General features: G+C 43.2%; 1 protein-coding gene across 2 annotated transcripts in view; it reads right to left on the reverse strand.

Annotated features, from left to right (window-relative positions):
- Window positions 1-27615, reverse strand: part of FAM135B (family with sequence similarity 135 member B) — a 322870-nt gene that overhangs the window by 114421 nt on the left and 180834 nt on the right. For both annotated transcript variants that reach the window (XR_005211678.1, XM_037803310.1), the window contains exons 4-5: window positions 9645-9784; window positions 3087-3157 (exon numbers count right to left, since the gene is read on the reverse strand). Coding sequence is in view for 1 of the 2 variants with exons in the window: in XM_037803310.1 (XP_037659238.1) it covers window positions 3087-3157; window positions 9645-9784 (211 nt within the window). In the remaining variant the exon portion in view is untranslated. The remainder of the gene's footprint in view (window positions 1-3086; window positions 3158-9644; window positions 9785-27615) is intronic.

The following is a 27615-nucleotide window of genomic DNA, read 5'->3' on the forward strand; positions in this document are numbered from 1 at the left end:
CCTCCTCTCTTACCAGGAAGAAACAGCAAGGGGGGATACCCCATGAGACTCAGACAGTTGATAACATTTATATTCACTTTATTTCTAACAATTTACTGAGGCCTTACAATGAACTGTACTTGGTGCATTTTTCCTCCATCCATATAACAATTCATTTATGGAGGTGGAAGTAGAACCAAGGTGATTTAATTAACTGGTGCAAAATCACAAGGTGACATAGAAGTTCTAAACCTAGGTCCATCTGAGTCTACAGTTTGCTCTAAGTTACCGCATAATGCTGCCTCATATCCATTCAGACACACGCTGGTGTGAATTCTGGAAATATCCTTAGAGCCTGACCTACAGGAGGTATAACACAGGCCAGGGTTTCAAGAGGTCAATGAAGTTAACAAGAATTTAGGCTGCATTAATGGAGTGAAGAATTAAGAAAGAGGAAGGCAATAATTCGTCTGTGTTCTGAAATGGATAGAGCCAATTAATGGAGATAAAACTCAGATCCTAGGTATCACAATTTAACAAAGATAGAAGCTGGATAACATTGAGAGGAGAATGTCTGGGTTCTTATAAAGAAACTAAAAGGAATCAACCAAGCAACAAACCAAAATATCCCTGGTATTTAGCCTGGGGAGGAAGAGATGACTTAAGGAGACTTGTTTATCTGAACTGCCCTCCAGAAGATATGCTTCTGGGTGGTTCCAGGGAATAAAACTGAAATCAACAGAGGGAGGGTGCACAAAATTGAGCTGCCTCTGATGGTAAAGAATTTCCTATCATTCAGAGCGGTCCAAGGAGAGAAGAGGCTATGAGTGGAGGTAGTGAGCTCCCCATCACTGCAAGCAGTTGGTGGATGGACCTCCGCGCAGCAGTGAGTGTTAAGCATGAGGTTAAACTAGACCAGGACTTCTCAACCTCAGCAATACTGACTTTCTGGACTAGATAATTCTGTGTTGTGGGGGGGTTCTCCTGAACATTGTAGGGTGTTTAGTAGCATCCCTGGGTTATAGTCCTGAGATGTCGGTAGCATCTCCACCCCCTGTTGTGACAACCAAAAATGTCCACCAGCCATGTCCCCAGGGGGCAAAACTGTCCCACTTCCACTGTACTAGATGGACTTCAAGGCCCCTCTGTCCCTGAAATTAGAGGCCATGCTTCTCTAGTTTATATTTTTCCTACCCAAGACTACATGTAGCTCCAGAAGCCGATGGCCTGGGTTGTGTTTCAAAGACTAATACCATCCCCAGTATGTGTTACAGGCTCCTCACCATCCTTGAACCCCATTTATGAAAATGAAAAATTATGGCCTTTTCAATTCTTCCCCAGGCTCTGACTCCCTCTTCCTCCTTGCTAATCTTATACTCCGTGGAATCTCTTGCTCCAGTGGCTCCTAAGTGCTCTGTATTATGGAGAAGAAGCCACACATAAAAGGCCCCTTGGGCACCCAGGAAGCTGGACGTGAGAAGAAGACATTACTCAGGAAGTAGTGAGCTCTTGGCTCATTTGATATATTGCCTCTCTTAATCTTCATCAACATATTTCATAATGACACACATTTTATAAATGAGTCACTGAGACTTAAAAAAGTGCAGGGACTCGCTTGAAGTCCCACAGTTGGTGAGTGCAGGGCTTGGATGGCTGAATTCTCTGCACTTTGACTGGGCCAACCCACTACATACAGGCCCTGCATTAACTTCTGCTTCGATGGCAGGAATGTCTCGTGGCCTGTGCCCGCCATGGCTCCTCTTAAAGTAAGGGCTGCTTGGAGCACTGGGTGGAGAATGATTTCTAGGCTGTGTATGGAATCAGTGGCAGTGTTCTGTGATCAATTGGAAATGTCTGCCAAGACACTACGGATGAATGTCTTGGAAGGAAGTGGTCACAGGGAGATGGGGCAGGGGGTGGGTTGCCAGGGGTGTGAATGATAGAAATCCAAGAGGGGTAAGGGAGAATATGAGAAGTATGGAAGCAGTGAGGGAGGGGGGCCTCACCAACACGGGGTGGAGGTCAAAGTGCATGTGTCCATTCCCCATGGGCCACACGTGGGCCCTTTGGAAAAGAATATGCCCAAGAAAGCTCCCCGTGAGGAATGAGGGGCCCAGCCATGGAAGGCATCACTAAACCAGAGAACCGCAGGGGCAGAGGGTGCTGCCAAATGGGAATATCGCCAAGCAGTACACAACACCACCCCACAAGAGGAGGAGGCAGTGATTCAGCACCTGCCAATCAACTGCCCTGCTTGCAACTAACCAGGCAAATAGGATTCCTGTCATTCCTTCCCTCTCCTCCCTCCTCAGTGGGCCTGACCCTGAAAGGACCAAACTGCAGTGAAGGAGGAGGCAGGGAAAGCAGTCAGCAGGCAGCCATCACTCCCTGTGCTGCACTGGCAGTCTCCTTCCCTGAGGAAGCTGGGCTGGGACAGGGCAGAGGAAAGGGAAAACAGAGAGATTTTAAATTGGGTTAAAGTTTAGAGTTTGATATTACACTTGACTGGGATTTTTAACAGCCGAGAAAAGGACTATTTATTTATTACCTGGAAGAGCCCGGAGAGGCTGTGTGTCATGACAATTCACCCCAGGAGAGGAAGGAAGGAGGAAGGAGCCCCCAGCATAGTTGTGAGAAAGAAGAGAGTTGCCTCCTGCTTATTAAATCAGCAGGTTACATATAACCAGATTTTCAATTTTCAGAGCGTGGGAACACAATGGCAGACGTACCATAAAAGACGCAGTATCCTGGCTCAATCTCCTTGGATTCCGAGAGGACTTGAGGTTTGCAGCCTCAGACAGTCATTAATCTAAAACCCCAATTAATACTGCATGGAAAATATGTGGAGGTGTCAGATACGAGAATGTGCCAGTTAATACGAAACAGGGACTCTGGAGTTTTCTGTGTTTGCAGCATCTGAGCCGCCTGCATAAAACACACACGCCTTTTGGAAAGACCCCACACTCCCGGGTAAGCCGTGACCATGGAGAGGCACTGCAGCTTGTCAGAGGAATAGGATTTCTGGGGCCTGAGGATGTCTCTGGGTTGGGGAAGGGGTGAAGCATGACACCATGATACCATAATCCAAGGAGTTCAGCCACACTCACTGTTGTTCGCTGTCTGTAAAGTGCAGGTCCACCTTGAGCTGAAAATCTACTTCACTTAGTGCGTCCTCCACCTACAAGAGAAACAAAGTCCAAGGGATTTCAGAAGCCAAATCCTGTCCAAATGAAAAGTTTAACTGTTCTACTGCCCAGAGTATAGATCAAGAATCTCATCACAAAGTTAATAAACCATTTATACTTAAAGCTGAATTTCCATGCATGTTCCATGGAATTCCGGTTGAACATCGTATCTATGGCTACTACATGGAAAACAGAAGGAAGAGATTTATGTATTCAAGTTTGGGAGAAGCCAACTTGCAAAAAAAGTTAAACCAAGTTTCTTTACTGAGGGACTTCTGGGAGCCTCATTTGCCAAACAGATTTGGCAGAGCTCAAGTGCTCTGTAGGAGCTGCTTGGGAAGGGTGGCACAGCGACCTCACTGGGTTAGAACGATGGGACATTAGTGGCAATGTCATCTCTAGTTCTCAGGCAGCCTCACACAGCAGATCCTGTCATCCATGTGTACAGGAGAGGAAGCTGATGCTCACGAAATTTCATTGACTTCCCAAGGTGGCTTAGCTTCATTAGATATGCAGAACTTTCACTCGTATCTTGAGATCCATTCCATTTAACCCTTCACAATTTAAGGCATTAGGATCTCATGCCCTATCCTTGGCTGCTTTCATTCTTAGCTAAAAGACAACAACAAAAAAACTTGTTATTTAATTAACACCAGGCATCTTCTTCATGTTTTATGTGCCAGCTTCTCACATACTCCTCAAAGTTGGTGGCCCCTGGTAGACCCTAGTCCTTTTCCCATATTAAACACCACCACCCCCCAGATGCCATCTTCTCTTTTCCTCGGGGGTAGATGCTTGTTAAATACCGAATCTCATCTCACCCCTACTCAGCTGGGTGGCCCAGCCTAAGTACTGCAGCCTGGTGGAAGGACTTTGCTTCCTCAGCTTTCCCAGGCTGGATGGAGCCCTTCTCCTCTGTAATCCACGATGCACTGCCTCTTTTCTATCTCACCATTTCATGTTTCCTATTCTGCTTTTTTATTTCGCATTTATGACTTGGAAGTCCGTGGGCCAAATATCATTGGTAGACAGGATTCGTTTGGTCCACTGTCTGTAATTATTTTTAACAAGTTGCAAACACTTAAAAATTGGGCAATTTCACATTACTATTTTAGGTTTCTAGCTCCCTCTGGAAAAAAAAAAAAAAAATCCCTGGCTCTGACAGCATGGGGCTGGCATTTGGAAACTCCATTTGGATCAGGCATATGTTCTCCATAACCTTGTTCACTGACAATAGCTGTCTGGGCCGTGGAGACAACTCCCTAGCTATTTTCTTGCCAGGTGTCTGCAGAAATTGCCATATCATTAAGGGAGAGATTTGGATCCCCAGTCCCTGTCATATAGAAAGTGTCAATATATCTTTGAGGAAGAAATAAAGCTCCCTCCCCAATTCCAACTTGGTTTTTTTTTTTCTTTCTTTCTTTCTTTCTTTTGCAAGAATGTCCTGGTTCTTCAGAGACATAAATCTCTTCTCCAAAGGCGTCTTTGGAAGCATGTTTCTGGTTAGCCATAATTCAGACAGAGACATATGGATTGAATTCATCTTTAGGCCCCCAGGGTTTAAAATTTGTTTTTTTTTTTTTAAAAAAAGCATTTAAACATGAACATTTTGTGGCATCCAAGTTTCATAAATAACTTCTTCTAACTTCGGCATAATCATGAACCTTTCCTAGTACACGCAACACAAGCAATACAGCCTCTTGCCACCGGTTCCTTGTACGTGAGTCTGGCAAAAGGAGCTCTCAAAACCAGCTTCTGAGCAGCCATTTGCCTGGTTCATAAAAACCCACTCTAAGTTCCAGTGTTAAACTTGCTGCAGTTCCTTTGGAACTAGGAGAGAAATAATTGACCTTCACATCAGAAGTTAGAATGAGCTTGGCTAAGATCCCAAGGATGTCTCAATAAAACTTTACTCCCAAGATGCCCCAGAATGAAACACTGCCTTCTCTAGCCACTCATTTCACCACTGGGGCTGGCTATCATTCCTTCCTGCAAACACAGACACACAGACACACAGACACAGACACACACACACACACACACACACACACACACACACACACACACATTTCCCTTTTGTTTCATCTTGGTTAAAGATAAAAGACAAGATCTCCCTAGGAAGCAGGTTTGTATAATAGTGGAGAAAATAATGGTAACTAAAGTTTACAGAAGAAGTATCCCATGGCAAGCATTGAGCTACCACTGAGCATATATTACCTTATTCAATGTGCATAAAACTAAGAGGAAGGAAATATTCCTCCTCATTTACAAATAAGGAAACTGTTACAGGCTCCATGCGCTTGGCCTTTTCCCAAGGGCTAATCTGTACTCTAGGTTGCACAGTCTCTCTCTAATTAGTTTCCATGCTCTTATCCATAATGGTGACCCTCGTATTTGCTCCTCCATTCCTAAATTAAGAAGGCAGCTTTGGAAGCCAAGCAACAGGGGCGAACGTCCTGGCTCGAGCACTTAGTACCCGTGTGACCCTGGGCCAGTCAACTTCTCTCAGCTTGTTTTTCATCTATAAAGTGGGAGTAGCGTAATTACGCCTAGTCCAGAGCATCGCTGCTGTGTGAACTGGATAAGAAGATGCAAACGAGGGGGGTAATATAGCGTGTATACATGGGAGATGCGCCAACATGTTAATTACTGTTACTCTGGCTGTTTCCAACTCACTACACGAGTCTGCATTTTGAACAAATACTGCCAGGGACGTTGACGCAAATGCTCTAAGGAATCAAGCCTTGGGGAAATGCTTCTCCCTTTTAAGCCTATAAAAACGCAACATTGTCCACAAAGACTTCTGTGATGGAATCTATTCCTCCTCTTCTTCAAGGCTGTAGGCATCTTATTGTTAATAATTATATCTTCTTCTCTGTCTTGGCTGCTGAGACCTTTAGTGCTAAATGTGTGAGAAAATACCCAGAACTGTTTGTGTATTTTAGTATGACACACATACTCCAGACTTTATTTTCTTGTTTGTGCTTTTTCCTTTCACTCCAGTTCACTCCGCAAGTATTTTTTTTCACCCTATTCTATTCTATGTATTTTGTCAGCCTTCTCAAGTCTTCTGTGGAATTATATGGAGCATCTACATATAAAATATTTACCTCACCTCCACACTCATTTATTTTTTGCATCTATATTAAAGAATCTGCCTTATGCTTCCAGATGTGATTAGTTTTGTCCATGGCCATTGCTTGCTCTTAGCTGTGACCTCACCCTATGGATGGAATCTTCTTTATGGCCACACTTCTCATAGCATCTAGAACATTGTGCTTGATGTACAAGTTGCAAGAGTGCTTATTGGACACAATGGTGGCTCTGTGCACACACAAACGCATACTCTGGCCACTGAGCTATCAGCTATGTTGTGATTGTCATAGCAAACAGATATTCATTGCAAAAGTGCTGATTTATTCCTTCTAGAATACAGTTTTTATGGACATATTCAATTAGCTTTAATTATCACTGATATGGATAAAATTACTAGCTGTAACATTGTTTTCATATGGATCACCCCAATATAACAACAAATTATTAGCTTATGGAGATAAACAATTTGGTATGTAGAGGAAAACAATATAGATTGTCAAACCGACTCCAAGTTCAACGTCAGAACTGAGGCTTATTATAACCTCGCACCAGCTAATGTTCGGTGTTGGGGAAGGTTGAAATTGAAGCTCTTACCTGTTAGGGAAGAAGTGAGACTCTGATGGTATTAAGGTGGAATAATGGCCCAAATACCCCAGCGACACCCAACCCTGACCCCAGTCATAGACACCCTGCCCAGGAAGCACTATAGAATCAACACGGCAAAGGACAATGGCCTATTAGAAATAAGATGCTGTTACCTTATTAGAATTTGGGGAAGCTGAGCTTGAGCACTCAGCCTAGCTCTTAACATTCAAGGCAATCTCAGGGTATATTTTCCTCAACTAAGTCTATCAACCAGGTCGAGGAAGGAAACAGATGGAACACCCATGCCTGAATCCAATAAAAGTTTATTAAAGAGGATAATTACAAGGGTGTGGGAAGGAGGTAGGGAGATAAACAAGGCATGGGTCAGTATCCTGGGGTTAGTAGCCACAAACACCCTTACCCGCCTAGGCCTAAAGAGTCAAGCAGAGGGAGTGATCAGACTCAGAGAGAAAAGGACGTGGTGCCTGTCCACTTACCAGAGCTGGGGCCTCTGGCAGAAGCACACAGCCAGTGGGGTGCTGGTACATGTGTAACAACCAGCTCTCCCGGGGGAAATAACTCCTGGGAATAAGTACTATTTGCCAATTTCTGCAGTGTAAATATTTTTATCACGGTTGATTTCAAGCCACTAATGTGGAGTCACTGAACGTGGAGTTAGAAAGAGAAGGGTACAGTTTACTCCTGAAAGCTGGTACAAGCCAGCCACGGGACATGTCCAGCCCTGTATGAGCCAGCATGGAAGGAGCCTGGGAGGAAATACCATGGCCCCCTCTCTTCCCTCCCTCCAAAAACCCCGCTAAACTAATCACAAACCAAAAGGTAAGGAACCTATTGAGTAGTCCATGCAGTCTGCTTCCTGGGTTACAAAGTAGGTGGGGAAAGGTTGAGAGGGGAGGTGGAGGGGCAGTCAGATGATAGCCAGCACGGCTCCTGGGGGTTTGTTTCCATCTTTTTAATTTCAGTCGCAGGTAAAGCACTGGCAGTCACTGTGATGGCATAAGGAGGATGGTGATCAAGTCAACTGAAGGCTCCAGTGAGTTGGGAAGGTGACGTGAGGTTTACGGAAGGCAGCAGTGGGCCGGGCATGGAGCACGAGTGAGGGCTGAGGACTGTGCAGGCAGCACACACTGGGCACGCAGGTTTGTTTGGGCAGAAGGGGTTCCTCATCCCATGCCTGGGCTTTCCTCCTCCCTGTGCCATCTCCCTCAGCCCTGGCACACCTGGCTCCTCCACAGCGCGTGGGCCTCTGCTCGAGAGGCTGCCCTCACTGCCACCTGTCCTCCAGGGCAGGTTCTCAGGCCCTGCTGAAGTTTTGTTCCCCATGCAGGTGCTGGGTCCTGATCACCTCCTTCTCTGAGATGGCAGCACGTCCTGGGGTGTGTCTGCGATGAGGTCTCTTCCACTTTGGGTACCAGCTGCAGCCTCACAGGGCCTCCAAGAGGGGTACAAGCTCCTTCTGTTACCTCCCTCCTGGGAATATCTCACACGCTAATGAGCTGAGCATGTAGCAGTGGGCAGACTCAGTGGTATAAGACAGAATTTGTTTATTCCATTGCTATGTGTTGATCTCATTAAAATATAAACCCCAAGACATTAGGGTTATTTTCTTGTCCACATATTATTTTATCTCTACACATCATAGGTGCTTACTGGGTACACAGTAAGTTTTTTGACGGATGGTTAGATTAATGAATGAATGAGTGAATGAATGTATGAATGAGCAAGTGACTGCTTTTCACTTCTAGCCCCACAGAGAAGCTCAGTCACTACATAGACATAAAAATGTGAATGAAAAGACACGAGGTAAGAGAGGAGGATGGCCTTAGGTGCCCAGGAGGAGTCATCACACAGACCACAAGGAGAATGCAAGTGGGGCTTGCTTCTAACTAGACTTGACTAAAATAGGAACATACTTCTATTTTGTTAAAGGTATTCTAGACAGAGCCAGGCAAATGCTTGGCTTGAAAGTGGCACTGGACATTCGAGGCTAGACTGGGGAAGTGGGAGCAATGGTTTAGAAGGCTTGCGATGTCCGTTTCATATGTGTGAATCTGAGGAATAGGGAATTTTCAATCAATTTTCCAGCAGATGGAACAGGCTCCCAGAGGCCGTGGGGATTGTACTTGCACGGTTCCCCCAGCACGCGATGCCCTTCATACCTCTCTGTGAACTGTCAGCACGGGCGTCTCAAAGCCAGCTCCTCTGTGAAACTGCAGACGAGCACCAGCTTTGTCCTCCCCGCAGAGTTCATTTCCTCCTCCTTGGAGCCCCTTTGCTCACGTGTCCCTGCAGCTGGTATAGTGGGTCCCACCTACCAGGGTACCATTTATAGATCTGTTTTCCTACCACATTATCAACCCCTTGAGACAGGGATGCCACTGCCATCTTCAGCTTTGCCCTCCGTCCACAGGCCCAAAAGAGAGTCATGCAAAAATCAGATGGAAGCACCATAAACGCCTGCCAACTGACTCCCTGAGTGCCTGAAGAGGTGAGCAACTGGGCTAGTGAGGAGTGAGTAAGGGAGCCAGTGAGAGCCAGCGAAGACTGCCTGTACTTCAGACCACCTGGGATTAGCAGGCATATGAATGGAAGAATGAGTCACAAATAGCAAATAAATGAGTGCATGAATGCTCTCAGATCATGGATCCCTATCTGTCAGATTTCAGGGCAAATTCTGCAGCTTCTCCCTCATTCATTCACCATTTACCTGGGAATGGATCTAAAAGGCACCTGGGAGGAAACGTCCACACGTGGCTGGCAGGCTGCTTCACGACTTACCCTTTCACCATCTAAGAGCAAATGAGCTCGGAAGATCACAGCGTCGTTGATGGGCACCTCTTCGTTCCTGTATAAGATCTGAAAGACCCGGCCGAGCACGGTGTTCTCGTGGACGCAGGCTGAGTGCGGGCTGCTGCTCTCTGCAAAACAAGAATCAGGAGCAGCCCGTGAACTCCAGTATTACCCTGTACCTGTAGCCACAGCAGGTGTCTGTCCAGCTCAAGGAAAGCAATGGCCCCACACTGCATTCCAATTTCCAAAGATTAAAATCACAGATGAGTGAGACCCCATCACACAAAGATTACTTTTTAAAGAACTGGGCTGGAGTCTCTGAAGAACCTGGTTCAATCCCTCAAAAGCCATTATGATCTTAGCTAAGTCATCTGTCACCCTGAGCAATTTGACTAACAGCTGGCTCATGACCAAGACTTCTCAACTGACCTATTTCTTGGTCACAGTGAAGACATCATGGGTCCAAACCAAGTCAGATGGATTAGCACAGGCCCAAAATCTGGGCCTGACAACCTGACACACTGTTCCATCAGGGAGGGTGCATGTGGATGGCTTCCTGTGGTTGAGGTTGTCATTAGCCACTGCCAATGAGTCATTGCTTAGTGGACACAGAATGGCCCCAAGGCAGCCGTGCTCTTTTCGAGTAACAAGCTGTCTATGACCAACACTGCCTTCCAGTGGGAAGCCAGCTGCCCTATCGGAATCGTTCCTTGGATAACCAGATGTGAAAATTCAGAACCTGATGTTAAGAGAGTAAACAAAGACATAAGGACATGTGGTAGAGTCAGGGCTGTAGTGGATGCTATGAACAACATTTAAACTGAAGCCTGGAGGGAAAACACACTGTGCTAGAGGCAGGAATGGGCAGGTGGCGCACAGAGATCAGACCAGACACTTAGGAAAAGGAAGGTCACCATGAGAGGGAGACCATGGAACACCTAAGAAAAACACGGAGAGTTTCTTCTGGTTATCTGGGCTCACGAAGCCTAGCCATCTGTGCTGGTTTGTATATATTATGTCCCCCAGAAAAAGCCATTTTCTTTGATTCAATCTTGTGGGGGCAGACATACTAGTGTTGATTAGGTTGGAACCTATTGATTCAGTGTCTCCATGGAGATGTGACTCAATTAACTGTGGGTGAGACCTTTCATTGGATTATTTCTGTGGAGGTGTTGCCTCACCCATTCAGGGTGGGTCTTTATTGGATCACTGGAGTACTTTAAAAAGAGCCACACAGGCCCAGATGCTGAGCAACTGAGAGAGACATTTTGAAGAAGAGCTGCAGCTAAAAGAGGACAAAACACCCAAGAGCAACATTTTGGAGAATGCCATTTTGAAACACAACCTGGGAGCAAGCAGATGCCAGCCACGTACCTTCTGAGCTAACAGAGGTTTTCCGGACGCCAATGGCCATCCTTCAGTGAAGGTACCCCATTGTTAATGCCTTACCTTGGACACTTTATGACCTTAAGACTATAACTTTATAATCAAATAAACCCCCTTTATAAAAGCCAATCATTTCTGGTATTTTGCAAAACATCAGCATTAGCAAACTGGAACACCATCCTGGTTCTTATTATTGGGTTCTTATTTGATTTTTCACATCTTTATTCTTGACTTATCTTGAATCATCTCTATTTCTTGTAACTAAACAATTGTCTGAAAGGACAATTGATTTAAACAATCAAGTACGTTGAGTTGGATTACACATGTGTGTTTCCTCTCTTTCCAAAGACCCCATCACATGATACTAAAAACTTAGAGAATAAACCAGAAAGATAAATAGAATGAGAAACCACCAAGCTTTTTCCTTCCTACACCTGCAAGGGCAGGTTTCATGGGGTAAAAGCCTTGAAAGAACATGATGACTCCAGCTTTCGCAGAGGAGCAAAGGGAGACGTGGAAGATAGATTTCACCCAGTGTACATTTTTAAAAAAAGAAGGTGACGGGTAATGTTAATAAGGATAAACTATCTCCAAAAACAAAACAAAAGCAGTGCCACTATTAACCAAACTTCTATGTATATAGTATTTTAACATTTCCAATACACAGCTGCATATTGATCCTCAAAGAAATGCTGAGACAGATAGGGAAATTAGGCTGTATGACCCACCCATTTTCTAGGGAAGGCGGAACTGAAGACCAAAACAAGTAAGGGATTCGATGCCTTCTCTGAGCCTGGCTCAGTGCTAGATGCTGGGGTTAGAGAGCTTGGCTGCGTCCCAGGGTAAATGGACTCCAGAAGCCACTACCAAACAGAAGGACTCTGTCGACTGGTGCCAGCTGCTCAGTATCAAACGGGCCCTGCAACCTCTCCTCTGTGGGTAGCACTTGTCAGCTGGAGGGGTTTTGTTTCACCTGCTCTCCTGTCCCCTCCTCTGTGAAGCCTTTCACAATCCCTCTTTCCTGGAAACAATGAGGAGAACAGCAGGGAGTAAAGAGCCGCCCTTCCTCCCAGGGGCCAGGGAGGTTCTCACCTGAAAGGTGTTCATGTGTCAGGCACGATGTGGAGGATCTGTAAACAGTTGCTGCTTCTAATTAAACTTAGGTGTCAGCTTTTTGAGGGACTTCTTCAGCTTGGTGGCCTCCAATACATTTTAAATACACCCCAATTCCTAAATACCATTTCAAGTTGAGTTAAATGAGTCCAATGACCTAGGTGATTTCGCAGCATCTCCTGATTAGGGCTATTTGAGGGAGCAAATGGGCTAATTCCTTCAAATCATTTAATCATAAACTGAACAGCTGGAAAATACATATAAGCATTCTAACATAAATAGTGATAATATATATATATAACAGGAGGAGATGGCTACCTACTCATAATTATGACGGCCAACATTATCGGTCGTTATGCACAGTGAAACCTAAACTTCAGAGTAGGGGACAAAAAATGTAAACTCTCAGGTGGTTTCCAAGGCTGCTAAGATGTGTCTGTGCTAATTTTCACTTCACCATGAAAGAAATAAAATTACTGACCTGATGCAGCCCGATTTAAACCCACTGGATTCAAACTGATGTGGCTTTTAAATAGCAGTGATAGGAGTGATTTTTGCATACAGAGGCCTTTCTGTTTTTACTTGCAGGAGCCTGCCCTTCCTCTATCCCTGTCTAGGCCTGGTCAATCTATAAGCCAGACCAACAACATGGCAGGGGATGGATGGAATAAACACTCTGAAGGTCAGAGTGACACCAAGCTGTCTAGTGCCACGTGGGACAGGCAGCAAAACAGTTCAATCACTTCCCTTCCTGGACAAGTCACATCACCTCTTGTAACACCAGCTTGCTCCTTTGAAAAATAAGTGTGGTCACACTGACCTCCTGGGATTGCTATAGAAATAAAGTAGGTAAAATATATCATGATCCTGAGACCGAGTATGGAGTTGGCATGCAATACACAGCATGATGACTTTTAAATTTTGTTTAGAGAGAAAGGTATGAGCATTTTCTGCTGAATACATTTCCATTAGTCACATTTTTATGGGAGATTAAGATCCTCCGATTTTGAGCCGATGAGCAAATTAGAGCTCAGGGCTCAGGGATACTTACTAAAGAGCACCAGAGCCCAAGGAGCCCCATTAAGCCCAGAAGTGGGCATTTCTCTCTTGCTGTGTCATTTCCTTATTACAATTAAGTAGGGCATAAAACAGCTGTGTTTTTGCAAGAAAGGGCTCACAATGGTATGTCAGTCAGGGTTCTCTAGAGAAAGAGAACCAGTAAACTCATAAAACTAACTGGCACCACGGTGGGACCCCTGTGGAAGTGGGGGCGTCCCTGAGACAGCACCTGCTTCCTATACGCCCATTGGGAATCTCCCTCCTTCAACACGGGGGACACCGTGCCCAAAGTCATTGCTCCCGTGGCCTGGCATTCTGAAGGGAATGCTCATTTTCTCCCATTGGCAGGGCCACTGCCTGAAACTCATGGTTCTGACTCTCCTACTGGTTTCTTGAGGCTTTCTTGGCAGACTGAGAGACCCTGCATGGCTCACCCTCTTGTTGTGCACCAGCCACTGGCCACACAGAGGCGAAAAAAACACACTTGCTCTTTACCCTCAAACAACTTACTCATTCTTTGGGATGCTAACACTTCCCTAGCTGTGGCGTAAAGAACCACTTTTCTCTTTAGGATGTTTTAACTTATGCTTTGGTGACCAGATATCTATCTATGCAAGTAGTCCCATGGAAAGATGTAGGTAGAGTCTGCCCAAATATTTATCTTCTTTTGTACGATACCATGCAAAAGGAGAATTTGAACTATAAGGGGAAAAAAGACAGATGAAAAGAAGGTGGAGGGTGGGGGGATGGAAAAGAAAGGAGAGGAGGGCAGTAGAGGAAAGAGAAAAAGGCAAGGGAAGGAAGAGGACTTCTTCAAAGCCCCGCACCTTCCAAAGAACACACTCTAAAGAGCTTAATCTAGAGTTTCAGACTGGAGGGAAAGAGTAAAATGAGTTTTAGGTTATGCTATTTCTTATCCCCCATATGAGTGATATAGTAATTTTCATGTCTAGGTACCTGTAGGATGTTCAAAACTCTAACAACTACCTTTTGTCTGCTGAGAGCAGACACCAGCCCCAGAGGCCTCTGGAGTGAGGTCTACAAGGAAAGGCACTGCTCATCTGAGGTGGACCCTCCACCCCAGGGTCCAGGTCAACAGCACCCTTAGCAGCACTTATGGATTGAACACCAAACCAGTACTACCCCTGGGACCATGGTTCTTTCTGACATAGGAGCTCCCAAGAAAATCAGTGGTTCTAACTAGTCAGAACTCTGAAAGAAAACTCTGAAAGACAACCCACCACTACCACCACCCATCCACCCACACACACGCATAGGTCTAAGGCCAGCTGCGTGATGCCGGGGCTGTTGGAGGACTAAGATGCCAAGAGACCGTCACTGAATTTCTTCAAATGCAGGTCATACTCATAAGAGACAATCCTCTGATACACCAATTCAGGAGAGCTCAATGAAGCAGAAAAGCCCCGTTGGATTATGAGTTCCTCACAGTCAGCATCTTGGCTTTCTTAAGGCTTAGAATAGGATCTCCTTTGGTAAGCCAAACATAAATTCTAGACTTGCCCCCCCCCCACTTTCTAGCTGGTCATTTATCTGATCTTAAAGGATTTGAGAATCATGTTCTGCTTAATTTCCATGACTCTGAGGATTAAACGTGATGGTGAGTAAAGAAGTAGGTTTTCAACTACAAAATGCTCAAAAAGTGAACATATTTGTACACAAGATGAAGATGATAATGCTGATGACTCTTTTTAAGCCAGATATTTTTCTGGCTGTTTCTAGAATAGGAAGGACAACAAAGTCATCTTGAAGCTGATCTTCATGGATTCCTCTGAGCATTTCCAGGCACGGGCAGAAGAGAAGCCACCTGGAATAGAAGCTCATGTTTCTCCTGAGTATGACAGAGTGGTTTCCCTTATCTCAGCAAGTCCTGCCGGGCTGGTGGGACTGGTGATCACTCCTTGCCAGGGTACAGAAGGTATCAGGTGACCAACTGTGGCTCCGTGAGGGCTGCTACTTCCCCAGGCACCTGTCATGAGTACGTGGAACGACATGGAAACAAGGTCTTGATAACCATTTCTGAAGTACGGAAGTTGGGGAGACCTGCTGGTCTGTGTAGTGGTTTGGAATTGTATGTACCCCCAGAAAAACATGTTCTTAAACTTAATCCATTCCTGTGGGTGTGAACTCATTTTAAGTAGGACCTTTTGATGAGGTTACTTCAGTTTAGGCGTGATGTACCTTATTCAGGATGGGTCTTAATCCTATTATCAGAGCCCTTTATAAGCAGGATAAAATTCAGACGGGGAGAGAGAAAGCCACAGAGGGTGCAGCCAGAAGCTGAACATCAACAGAACCCAGAAGAAATGGGAGAGACCGGAGACTCCACCGTGTGCCTTGCCACATGATAAGCCAAGGACCAAGGATCGCCAGCAGCCGGCCCCAGAACACCACAGTCTTCGGGGAGAAAGCATCACCTCGATGATGCCTTGAACTGGACATTTCCTAACCTCAAAACTGTGAGCCATTAAATTCCCGTTGTTTAAGCAAACCCATTTCATGGTATTTGCTTGAGCAGTCTAAGAAACGAATATAGTCTGGGAAAAGCTTCTCCTAAACAAAGAGTTATGAACAGACTGTGTGGATCAGGGGAAGACAGCCTGTTCCCTGAAATGACAGAATCTGGAAGAGAGCTGGAGTCCAGGATGATGACCCTGGATGCTCACAAAGGCCCATGGATCTCTGGGTACAGGTTGGCTTGGCTACGTGGAGAGCCTGAGGCTGGAAGGGTCTGTGGACCCATGTAACCTGGCATGGAGGCCGTGCTTTGAAGAGCAGCGGCTGAATATGTGTACGACACCTGAAGAGTCATAATCTCAGAACCCAGGGTTGGCCCCCAGAGGCTCACGTGGGCATGTGGATCAGCAAGGCATTCACCACCGAGTGCCCAAGGCTTTCCAGGACTCAAAAGAACCACAGTTCTCCAGGAACCCAGTGTGGCAATGAGATGCTCCAGCAGGGAAGGATAGTCAGACCCAGTTCTCCCCTAACCTGGAATTCAGACAAGGGCCCCACGTGGTGGAGTAAATCCAGGGTTCCTTGAGCAATGAGAGCTGGAGGAAGCAGGCCGGCATGTGCATGCACACACACTTACCTGCAACAACTGACGGTGTGTGGCTGTGCTTGCACACTTAACCCGTGAAGCACATCACGTGGGTAGCCCGTCAATCAAGGCCTGTATTTTGGCTGTCATTTTTATTGTCTTTTGAAAGAACATCAAACATTTTTCTTTCTTTCAACTTACAGTGCCCTGCTGTAAATGGAATATTGAATACTTTCCTTTAACCCACAAGAATATAAGTTAATCTCTAATTAATATGTTTCTGTGGTTTTTGCTATAAAATCTATTCATTAATTCATTAAATATTTATTAATCACCTGCTATGTACCAGGTCTTGGACAAACACTGGCCTTCAGCAATGAACAGTCATAGAGCTCCTTGTGGGGTGCATCTGTCTCTCACTTCAGTCTGTGGAATAGAGAATGAGTTGTTGCTTTGTTGTTCATCGCCAGACATGTTATCTTCCGTAAATGAATACTTTATTTCTCCAGGTACATTGCGATATTTGTAACATCTTATGTAGTCTACGTAAAACATTTAATTGAAGTGGCAAACTATGTGCAACCAATTGGGTTTGAGCAAAGGTGACATTATTCTTTAGTTGTATGATTTGGAAAAGTCACTTCTTGGCAATATATAATAAATACAAAACTGTTTTGTTCATTGCAAATTGCTCTACAGACGCTAGCCTGGGATTCACTGGACTGACATTTATTGAGTGTCTAAGACTTGGGTATTTTTATTCCTTATTGCATTAATTGTCACAATGACCTTGGGTAGGAGAATCTTCATTTAACCCATGAGGAGATTGAGCACCATAGAAGTCATTTTCCCAGTGGCTGTTACAGGAGATGGCAGAATGTTGACTCCAAATCTTGTGCTTGTAGTCATCCTTTGTTCATTACTCATCTATTTATTCAACTAAACAACCACACAAGCAATGTGTTAGGCATGCTTGTCATTGGTGATGATACAACAAAGACAAGGAATACTCTTCAGTATTTAGTATGTTTCCCAACATTTTTCTCGCCTCACTAAACTCATGCTACTCCATCACAACTGTTTCACAGAAAAATAATTTAAGTCCTTGAATAATAGAAAGGCAGGCTTTGCACATAACAGTCACTCAAATGCGCACTGAATCAATCAATCAATCAATTATTAATGAACACAGGAATGAAGGGGGATGACTTGCTAAAGTCATCCAATATGAATGATAGTTCTACTACCCAGGATTTCCGACTCCTAGCATATTCCACAAGGAAAATCAAGTTACCAAAGCAATACCACAGCCTGGCAGAAACTCACAGTTACAGAAAAAGGGTGACTCTACCAAAGAACCCAGGAAAACATCATTGAACTTACTGAAAATGAGCAAGGACTGCTGCTACAATTTAGCAGTAAGCATCCTCGTAGCAACACGGAATGAGCTTAATTATAAACCACTGCGATCTTCCTATTAGTGAGCCCCTCAAGGCCAGCACTTGATAACACTTTATTAGATGATAATGTGTATTGCAACAAAACCTCAGAAGTAAAAGGCAAGCATGTCGTCTCTAGCATGTTCTGGTTGTCTAACAGTTCACCAGTTGGACTTCCTTCAGATCGGTCCTAACTTCTGAATGGTCTCAGGGGTTTCAATTTGGATTTTAGCAGCCCAGTCCAGTACGTGGCCAGGTACTTCATGCTGTTGTAAGGGCAAGAAACACATTTTTAATGAGTTAAAGGATTTGGACTTACTCTCAGCCCTGACACTTATACCTTGTGTACCTGTGAGCAAGGGACTTGCCTCAGTTTCTCTGACTGTGAACTGGGGACAGAAGAGCCACACCTGTTGAAGGGGATGAAAGTACCTGGCACATGTCTAATGTGTAGCAGGTGTTCAGAGAAACAGCAGTGAATAAATGTGCTGCTGGTTGGATAGCAGCATGTAGCTGGAAGGACTATTAAAAAATAACCCCCACAAAATTCTAGGAGCTACTGCTGGGAGAGGAAAGGGGATCCTTAATTGCTCTTTGACACTGGGAATGGAGCAGACCCGGTCCAGGGTAGAGGGCGTTGCCTGGAAGGATGGGGCATGAGGATCCCTGCTGATGAGCTGGGTGCTGCTGGGTGAGGTTTTTGACACCCCAGCCTCAGTTCCTTCACAGGTAAAAATGATGATAACAGCATCAGTGCCCCTGCAGAGAGAGAGAACTCCACCCACACCCTGCCTGCTAATGGAAGGTACAGAAGCCCATGGCTTACCTCCCACTTCTCATCACTGCCCCTTCTCACTTCCCTGAGCCAGCTCCTCCTGCACCCACACCTTTTTTCATGGTAGACTACCAGGTCTTGAGCCCAAGGTCTTTCCCCAGGGGTTCTTCTGTTTCCAAGGTTTCAGGTACCATTTCTGATCTGAGAACTCTCAAGTGTCTAACTCTAGCCCTCTCTCTCTCTCTCCTGAGTGTGTTTGCCTTATTAACCACTTGGCATTATTCCTTGGATGTCAGATACACATCTTAAACCCAGTGTATCCAAGACAGAAACTTTGATTGTGTTTTCCAAACACACTCCTCCCCGTCTTACCCACCCAATCAGTAAAATATTTCCTGGTCATCTTTAATACCTTTTTCCTTCAACCTCTCTATCTCATTCACCAGCAAATCCTGGGGATCCACAATCCAAATGTGGTTCCACAATCCAAATGTGGTTCTGATGAATCCAATTCTTTCTGTCTCCTTTTATAATTTTCCCTTAATAATGAATATGGAAAAGCTTACTGATCTTTCTGCTTCACTCTTCCCTCCCTATAGTCTACTAATTATAAAACAGAAGCCAGATGTTGTCACTCCACCCTCACCATTGCTCCTAGAAGGAAATCCAAATTATGCACTACAGTTTAATTGGCCCTAAATGAATGACCTGGAAGCTGCAGGCATAGTGAGGACTTAACAGAAAACAGAGCTAGGGCTTAGTGCAGTATCCAGACCTGACAAATGTTTATAGAATTCATGACTGACCAAAGCTCAAAATGACCCGATCGCTGAGACACTGGCAGCAGTGTTTAACAAATATTTGTGGAACGAACTAAATCTCAGCTCGTGCAGCTAGAGGTTGGCTCTATTTCCTGCTAAGTCCTCAGGATGCTGAAAAGCTGCCACACAGATACACGTTCCCTTGCAAACAGATTGAAACACACAACGCAGGGTTTTCTGAGGAGGGCATAACCAAGGCACCATCTCCTAATCCTGAAACCCGTCCTGTTAATAAGCCATCAGGAGACTCAGCAAATGGGAGACAAAGAGCTCTGTTGATGTGACTCAGGCTTTCCTAAGCCATCTGCCTTGGCCATATGCTTCCCAAGGAGAATTAAGTACAACCGCAATTGCAACTAATCAAGCACCCCCGCCCAATCATGGACCCTGGTATGTTTGAAGGAGCACAAAACAGTTCTCCAACCCACAGTGACCTTGGCCTTAGTTGGAGGCAACAGAATGCAGGTGGAAGTTGTTACTGGCTTCCCAAATAGCAAGGACCCCCCAGAATTACTGCAGAGTAGGGGAGACCAAGTGGCAGCTCTGCCTTTGTCTTCCACAGGGTCCCTCCAGCGGGGTCAGCCTCAGCCCAGGCTCTGAGCAAGTCTCATTAGTCCAGGAAGAGATCAGCACCCTCAGCCCCCAGCCAACTCCAAGGGCTAAACACACTCCTCACCCCTCTCCAAGCCAAGAATGAGTAGGACAATCCCCAGGCACAGGACTCTCACCTGCTATGCCTTACTTTTCCTCTATTGGACCTCCCTGTTGTACATTAGGACACACACCTGGGCCATACCTGTAGGGGGAGGGGAGGGCAGGGTGTTCAAAATTGTTTGACACAGGAACCAACCAATCAGTGCTGAGTGGGGTCCTGCAGACCTCCTGCTGTATGAGACATTAACCCTTTGTTTATGGATCACAGGCAATGTGAGGGGAGGTTAGGGGATATTTGGGAAGTTTAGGATGGTGGCTATTGTGAAAAGTGATGCTGCACTGGCTGAATGTTGCCCTAGGGGAAAATGGACAAGGTATGTCCATATCATGTGCAGAGTGGCCCAGCCACCGGTGCTGAGACCTGCTCCTATAGCTAGCATTTGTCTTCTAAGCGTCACATGCTTTTATCTCATTCCCTCTCCCTATCATCTAGAGTAGCATCCCAGTGTTTCCCGAGCTCCTGAGTGGGCTTGTAGCAATTCTCCCCTCCCTTCAGCAGCTCCTTTTTCCACTGCCTGCTCATCCACACCAAGTGCCAGATACTCTGTCCATCTGTGCATGGACTTGGGCCAGCTCTCCTCTCTCCAACTTAAACCGACTCCATCTCGTGATATCCCGTGCCCTCCTGGTAGGCCAGCATGCCTTAATGCCAGCTCAACTGATGACCTAGTTCCTGATGGGTCATCCTGACTGAGACGTGGCCCTGACTAAGCCTAGTACTGACTTTCAACTCTACCCACAGCAAACATAGAAAGGAAGGATTCTCACCACGCCCTGACCAAGTTCTGGGAGACTTAGCGAACTGAACTTCAGAACTTCCCACCTTCCTCCAGCCTACAGATGGACCAGTCTCAGGAACATCTGGAGTGGAGAGTAACCATCTACTTATTTCAGGGAGGGAGAACCTGATGGATTGACCCAGGATATAACTCCTTCCCATCTTTTGATTTATTTCAGTAAGCTTTCCCTGACCATTTCAGCTTAGAAAGAATGTTCTCTCTTTTGGATTCTATATACCCACTGTCCAACACCACTCAGCATTCAGAAGATGCCGTCCACCTATTCACTGCATCCCATTCATCAAAGGCTCTAATTAAGAGTCCAGGGCACATGCAGGATCTGTGGACACAAGCTGGCCCCTGTCCTTGAAGAATGACCATATCATTCTCCTTCCCTGAATAAGTGTTATAATTTCTTTAATAGTATTTTTTTTTTTTTTGTAAAATCTTTCACTTCTTACCTGTAATATGGCATCAATATGAGTTGGTCAATTTGACAGATATGGCAAGATGATGGGATGAACATCAGAAAACTGCTTTACGTTCCTGAAATTTGGGGGGTGCTGAAAGGCTTGGGTTAGTGTCTTGTTTTTTCGACTTTTATAAGGACATAATACACTTTTTTTCCACTGATACATTTCTTTTATGAACACATACTCTTTCTTCTTCCTTCCCCACATATCCCCTTCCCCCAGTACCCTGTAATCTGCTTTCTATCTCTGCAAATTTTCTATTTCGAGTCTTCTCTTATAAGTGATATCATACAAATTTGTTCATGTGTGTTTTGCTTGTTTCATTGAGCATAATGTTTTCATAGTTTTTTCCATGTTGCAGCATGTCTCACAACTTCATTTTTTTCATGTGGCTGAATAATATTCCATTGTGTGTATTGGTTGATCCATGTGTTTATCCATTCATTTGTTGATGAACATTTGGGTTGTTTCCAGCTTTTGACTATTGTGAATACCCAATATTGTTGTAGAAGTACCTGTTTGTGACCCTGTTTTTACTCTCTTTGGGTATACACCTAGAAGTGGGAGTGCTGGGTCAGATGGTAATTATATATGTGATTTTCAAGGAACCACCATACTGCTTTCCACAGTGGCTGCACCATTTTACACTCCTACCAAAGATGCACTAGAGTTTCAATTTCTCCACATCCTCTCCAACACTTATTTTCTATTTTTTTTTCAATAATAATCACTGTATGGGTGTGAAGTGGCATCTCATTGTGGTTTTAATTTACATTTTCCTGATGACTAATGATGTTGAGCATATTTTCATGTGTATTGACCATATGCAGATCTTCTTTGGAGAAATTCCTACTTTCATCCTTTGCCCATTTTTTAAATTGGATTGTTTGTCTTTTTCTCATCCAGTTGTAGGAATTCTTTATGTATTCCAGATATTAGGTCCTTATTTGATAAACGGCTTAGAACTTTTTTTTCCCATGATTGGTCATTTCCTTCAAAGCACACAAGTTTTTAATTTTGATGAAATGAAATTTATCTGTTTTGCTTGTTGCTCATGACTTTGGTTTCATATCTAAGAATTCACTGTCAAATCCCAGGTCAGGAAAATTTGTCTCTATGTTATCTTTTAAGAGTTTTATGATCTTAGCTCTTATGTTTAGGTTCTTGCTCCATTTGGAGTTGATTTCTGTATACGGTGTGAGGTAAGGGTATAACTTCATTCTTCTGCTTGTGGATATGCAGTTTTCCCAATACCATTTATTGTAGACGGTATTCTTTTTCCTTAGCACCCCTGTCAAAAATCACTTAGTCATAAAAGTGTGGGTCTATTTCTGGCTTTTAATTTTGTTCCACTGATCTACTTGTCTATCTTTGTGCCAGTACCACATTGTTTTGATTATTTGTCACTTTGTAATACAATTTGAAATTGGGATGTGTGAGTCCTCAAACCCTGCTCTTCTCTTTAAATTCTGTTTTGGCTATTCAGGGATGCTTGAAGTTTCACATAACTTAGGATCTGTTATTCCATTTCTGCATAAAAGGCTGCTATAATTTTAACAGGGATTGCATTGAGTATGTATATTGCTCTGGATAATACTGTCATATTAACAATTCATGAACATGGATGTCTTGCCATTTATTTAGGTCTTTAATTTCTTTCAGCAGTGTTTTGTAGATTTCAACATATAAGTCTTTTGCATCCTTAAATTTATTTAGTTAAATTCATTTCTAGTCATTTTATTATTTTAGATACTATTGTAAATGGAATTTTTTTCTTAATTTCCTCTTCAGATTGTTCATTGCTAGTGTGTATCAACACAACTGGTTGTTTGTGTGTGCCTGAATGTGTTGATCCTATACCCTGCAACTTGCTGATTCATCTATCTCTAATCATTCTTGGGTATTCTTTGGGCTTTCCATATACCAAATTATGTCATTGCAAACAGAGATAGTTTTACTTCTTCCTTTCCAGTTTGGATACCTTTTATTTCTTTTTCTTGCCTAATTGCTCTGGCTATAACTTCTAGTACAATCTTGAATAGCATTGGTAAAAATGGGTATCCTGATCTCATTCCTGATCTTAGGTGGAAATCTTTAAGTCTTTCACCACTGAGTATAATGTTAGCTGTGTGTTTTTCATAAACAGCCTTTATCATATTGAGAAAGCTAACTTCTATTCCTAATTTTCTACGTATTTCTATCAAGAAAGGACATTGGGTTTTGTCATGTGCCTTTTTTTGCATCTATCAAGATAATTATTTTTTTCTTTCATTCTATTTATGTAATGTATTACATTGACTGATCTTATACCCTGCCACTTTGCTGAATTCACCAATGAAGGCATCTAGTACTGGACTTTTCTTTGGTGGAAGGTTTTTATTATTGATTCAATCTCTGTATTTGTTATAGGTTTGTTCATGCTTTCTATTTCTTCTTGAGTCAATTTGGGTAACTGATGTATTTCTAGGAATTTTCCCATTTCTTTCGGATTATCTAGTTTGTTGGCATACAGTTGTTCATAATATTCTCTTATAACCCTTTTTTATTTCTGGTTTTCCTTTCTCATTTTAGTTATTTGCATCTTTCTCCTTTTTTTTTCTTGGTCAGTCTAGCTAATGGTTTGTAAATTTTATTGATTTTTCAAAGAGCCAACTTTTTGTTTTGTTTATTCTCTCAATTATTTTTCTATTCTCTATTGCATTTATCCCTGATCTAATCTTAATTATTTTATCTCTTCTGTTAACTGTGGATTTACTTTGCTGTTGTTTTTCTAGTTCTTCAATATGTGAAGGTAGGTTATTAACTTGAGATCTTACATAATATAGGCATTCATCGCTATAATTTTCCGCTCAGTACTGCCTTCTCTGCAACTCATAATTTTGGTATGTTGCATCTTCATTTTCATTTGTCTCTAAGTATTTTCTAATTTCCCTTGTAAAATCTTTTTTAACCTGTTGGTTGCTTAAAAGCGTGCTGTTTAATGTCAGTGTATTTGTAAAATTTCCTGTTTTCCTTCTGTTGTTGATTTCTAGCTTTATTCCATTGTGGTCAGAGGGGTTACTTTTTATAATTTTAATACTTAAAAATTTATTTTGACTTCTCTTGTTCCCTAACATATGCTGTCTCTCAGCCAGTGATATGTGTGCACTTAAAAAGAATATGTATTCTGCCATTGTTGGGTGTGCTGGTTTAGAGCTGTTATGTACCCCAGAAAGCTTATGTTCTTTTAATCCACTCTTGTGGGGGCAGACCTACTGTGGGTGGGATATTTTGATTAGGTTGTTTCCATGGAGATGTGACCCTGTCCATTCAAGGTGGGTCTTCATCCCCTTGCTGGAATCCTGTATGAGAGGATAAAAGAAACTCAGAGAGCTCAGGGAAGCCAAGAAAGAAAACATCCCAGGAGAAGCAAGAAAGACCCAGACAGGCTGACAGAGAAATGCCCAGAGACATTTGGAGGCAGCCATTGAAACCAGAACCTGAGAGAGAAGGATCAGCAGACATCACCTCGTGCCTTCCCACATGACATAGGATTCCCAGATGCCATTGGCCTTTCTTCAGAGAATGCATCATCCTGTTGGTGCTTTAATTGGGACATTTTCATGGCCTAAGAACTGTAAATTTGTAACCTAATAAAACCCCATTGAAAAAGCCAACCCATTTATGGTATATTGCATTCTGGCAGCTTTAGCAAACTGAAACATTGGGTAAAATAGTCTATATGTGTTGGTTACATTTAGCTGATTTATAGTGTTATTCAAGTCCTTCATTTCCTTATAGATCTTATGTTTAGATGTCCTAAAAGTGTTGAAATTGGTGCAATGAAATCTCCAACAATTATTGTAGAAATATTTCTTCATTCAATTCTGTCAATGTTTGCTTCGTATATTTTAAAGTGCATATATATGTATAATTGTTAAATATTCTTTTTGAATTGATTCTTTTATTATTATATAATGTCATTCTTTGTTTCTTGTAATGATTTTTGACTTAAAATCTATTTTGTCTGATATTAATGTGGTTGCCCCTCCTCTCTTGCTAACTATTTACATGAAATATTTTTTTCCATCCTTTCACTCTCAACCTATTTGTATCTATGCATCTAAGATGGGTGCCTTTTCCTCCATCCTTCCCTTTCAGGTTGTTCATGTTAAAAATTACATGTTTATGTACTGTATGCCCAGCAGCAAACAATTATTATTGCTTTTTATGTATTTGAATTTTCAGCCTTATAAGAAGTAAAGACAGCATTACAAATTAAAAATGAAATAATGCTGGCATATATATTTACCTGTATTGTTACTTGTACCAAGAGATCTTTACTTCATCCAGCATTGGCATACCACCTAGCGTCCTTTCTTTTCAACATGGAGGACTCCCTTTAGCATTTCCTGTGAGGCAGGTCTAAAGGTAACAAACTCCCTCCGTTTTTATTTGTCCAGAAATGTCTTAATTTCTCCCTCATTTTAGAAGGATAACTTTTCTGGATATATTATATTATTCTTGGGTAACAGATTTTTGTTGTTTTTTTTTTTTTTCTTTTCCCTTTCAGCCCTTTAAATGTATCCTCCCATTGCCTTCTGGCCTCCATGTTTTCTATTGAGAAACTGGATGTTAATCTTATTAAGTATCACTTATATGTGACATGTTGCTTCTCACTTGCTGTTTTTAATATTCTGTCTTTGTCCTTGACATTGGACAGTTTGAACATAATGTGTCTTGGTGTAAATCTATTTGGGTTTATCCTGCTTGGCATTCATTGACTATCTTGGATTTGTGTATTTATATTTTTCATCAAATTCAGGATGTTTTCTCCCATTATTTCTTCAAATATGCTTTCTGTCCTTTTATCTCTCATGCCTTCTCCTTTAGGGGCCCCTATGATACATATATTGGTATGCCTGATTGTGCCCCACAGGCTTCTTCGGCTCTGTTTATTTTTGTTCTTTCCATTCTTTTTTCTTTCTGCTCCTCAACCTGTATAATATCAATTGTTTTGTCTTTGAATTTGCTGATCTTTCTTCTGCATCTTCCAATCTGCTCTTGAACCCCTCTATTGAAGTCTTCACTTTAGTTGTTGTATTTTTGATTCCAGAATCTCATTTTGGTTCTTCTTCATAATTTCTATCTCATTGAAATTCTCATTTTCTTCATATGTTATTTTCCTGATTTACTTTAGTTCTTTGTCCATATTTTCCTTTAGTTCATTGATCCTATATAGGACAGTTGCTCTAAGATCTGTGATCAATAATTACAGAGACTACAATTCGTACAGAAAATTTTCCATCAAATTCTTTTTTCCCTGTGACTGGGCCAAACTTTCTTGTATCTTCTATGTTTTGGAATTTGTTGTTGAGAACTGGACATTCTGAATATATGCTGTGGTCACTTTGGAAATCTAGTTTTCCCACTCTTCAGTTATGTCACACCAAAAACAGGAAGGAAAAAAAAAGAAAGAAGGAAAGATACAGGAAAAAGAGAAGAAAAATAAATAAATAACAAAGAGATAAAACACCCCCTAAAAAAGAAAAAAATAATAATAAAATGTACTACCTCTCCAAGTCTCTTGTTTTGTACCGGTGGGAAACCAGGAGCTGCTGCTTTTGAGGCTTATATCTACACCAGCATCCCTCTCATTCCTCAGAGATCCTCTAGACCCCAAAAATAATATAAAACAGAGAAAGTGACCCCCCCCCCAAAAAAAAGGGAGAGAGAAAAAGAGGTTTACTGGCTCTTTATGTCCCTATAGATGCTGGTGTGAGGCCCAAAGACACTGTTTCCAGAGATCTGAGGCTAGCACCTGCTTTAGAACCTCGAGGATCCACCAGACAAAACAAGACAAGAAAGAGAAAAAAGAAACCCAACCAATGAAAAAGTGTACAGGGTCTTGAAGTCCTGGAATATGCTGGTGTGTGGCCAGTAGTCCCCACTGCTGCAAGGGCTGAAACCCAGGCCAAAGTCTGTGCTGTGCCCTCCAGGATCTTCCAGACAAAGAAATGCCCACACATAGAAGGGAAAAAAGAAAAACGAACTCTTCACTTCCTGGTAGGTGCTGGTGGGAGACTGGAAATGCGCTGTCCAGAGGACTGAAACTGAGGCCAGCTTCTGTGCTGGTCCCTCAAGGATCCCTGAGACTGACCTTGACCCTCAACCACAACTTTTAAAAGAGGAGGTTTCCTCTGCCAGCCCTGGCCCCAGCCAGCCACTCCCAGAATCTAGGTCACGTCGTCACAGCTGCAACCATTTGCATGTACGCTGCCAAGAGGTGAGCAATGGGGTCAGTGGTTCATGCTTTCACCTCCAAAAGCTCCACCCTTGGCAGCCTCTTCTTTCCTCTGG

This window comes from Choloepus didactylus, chromosome 14 (assembly GCF_015220235.1).
Source record: "Choloepus didactylus isolate mChoDid1 chromosome 14, mChoDid1.pri, whole genome shotgun sequence".
NCBI classification, from domain to species: Eukaryota; Metazoa; Chordata; class Mammalia; order Pilosa; family Megalonychidae; genus Choloepus; species Choloepus didactylus.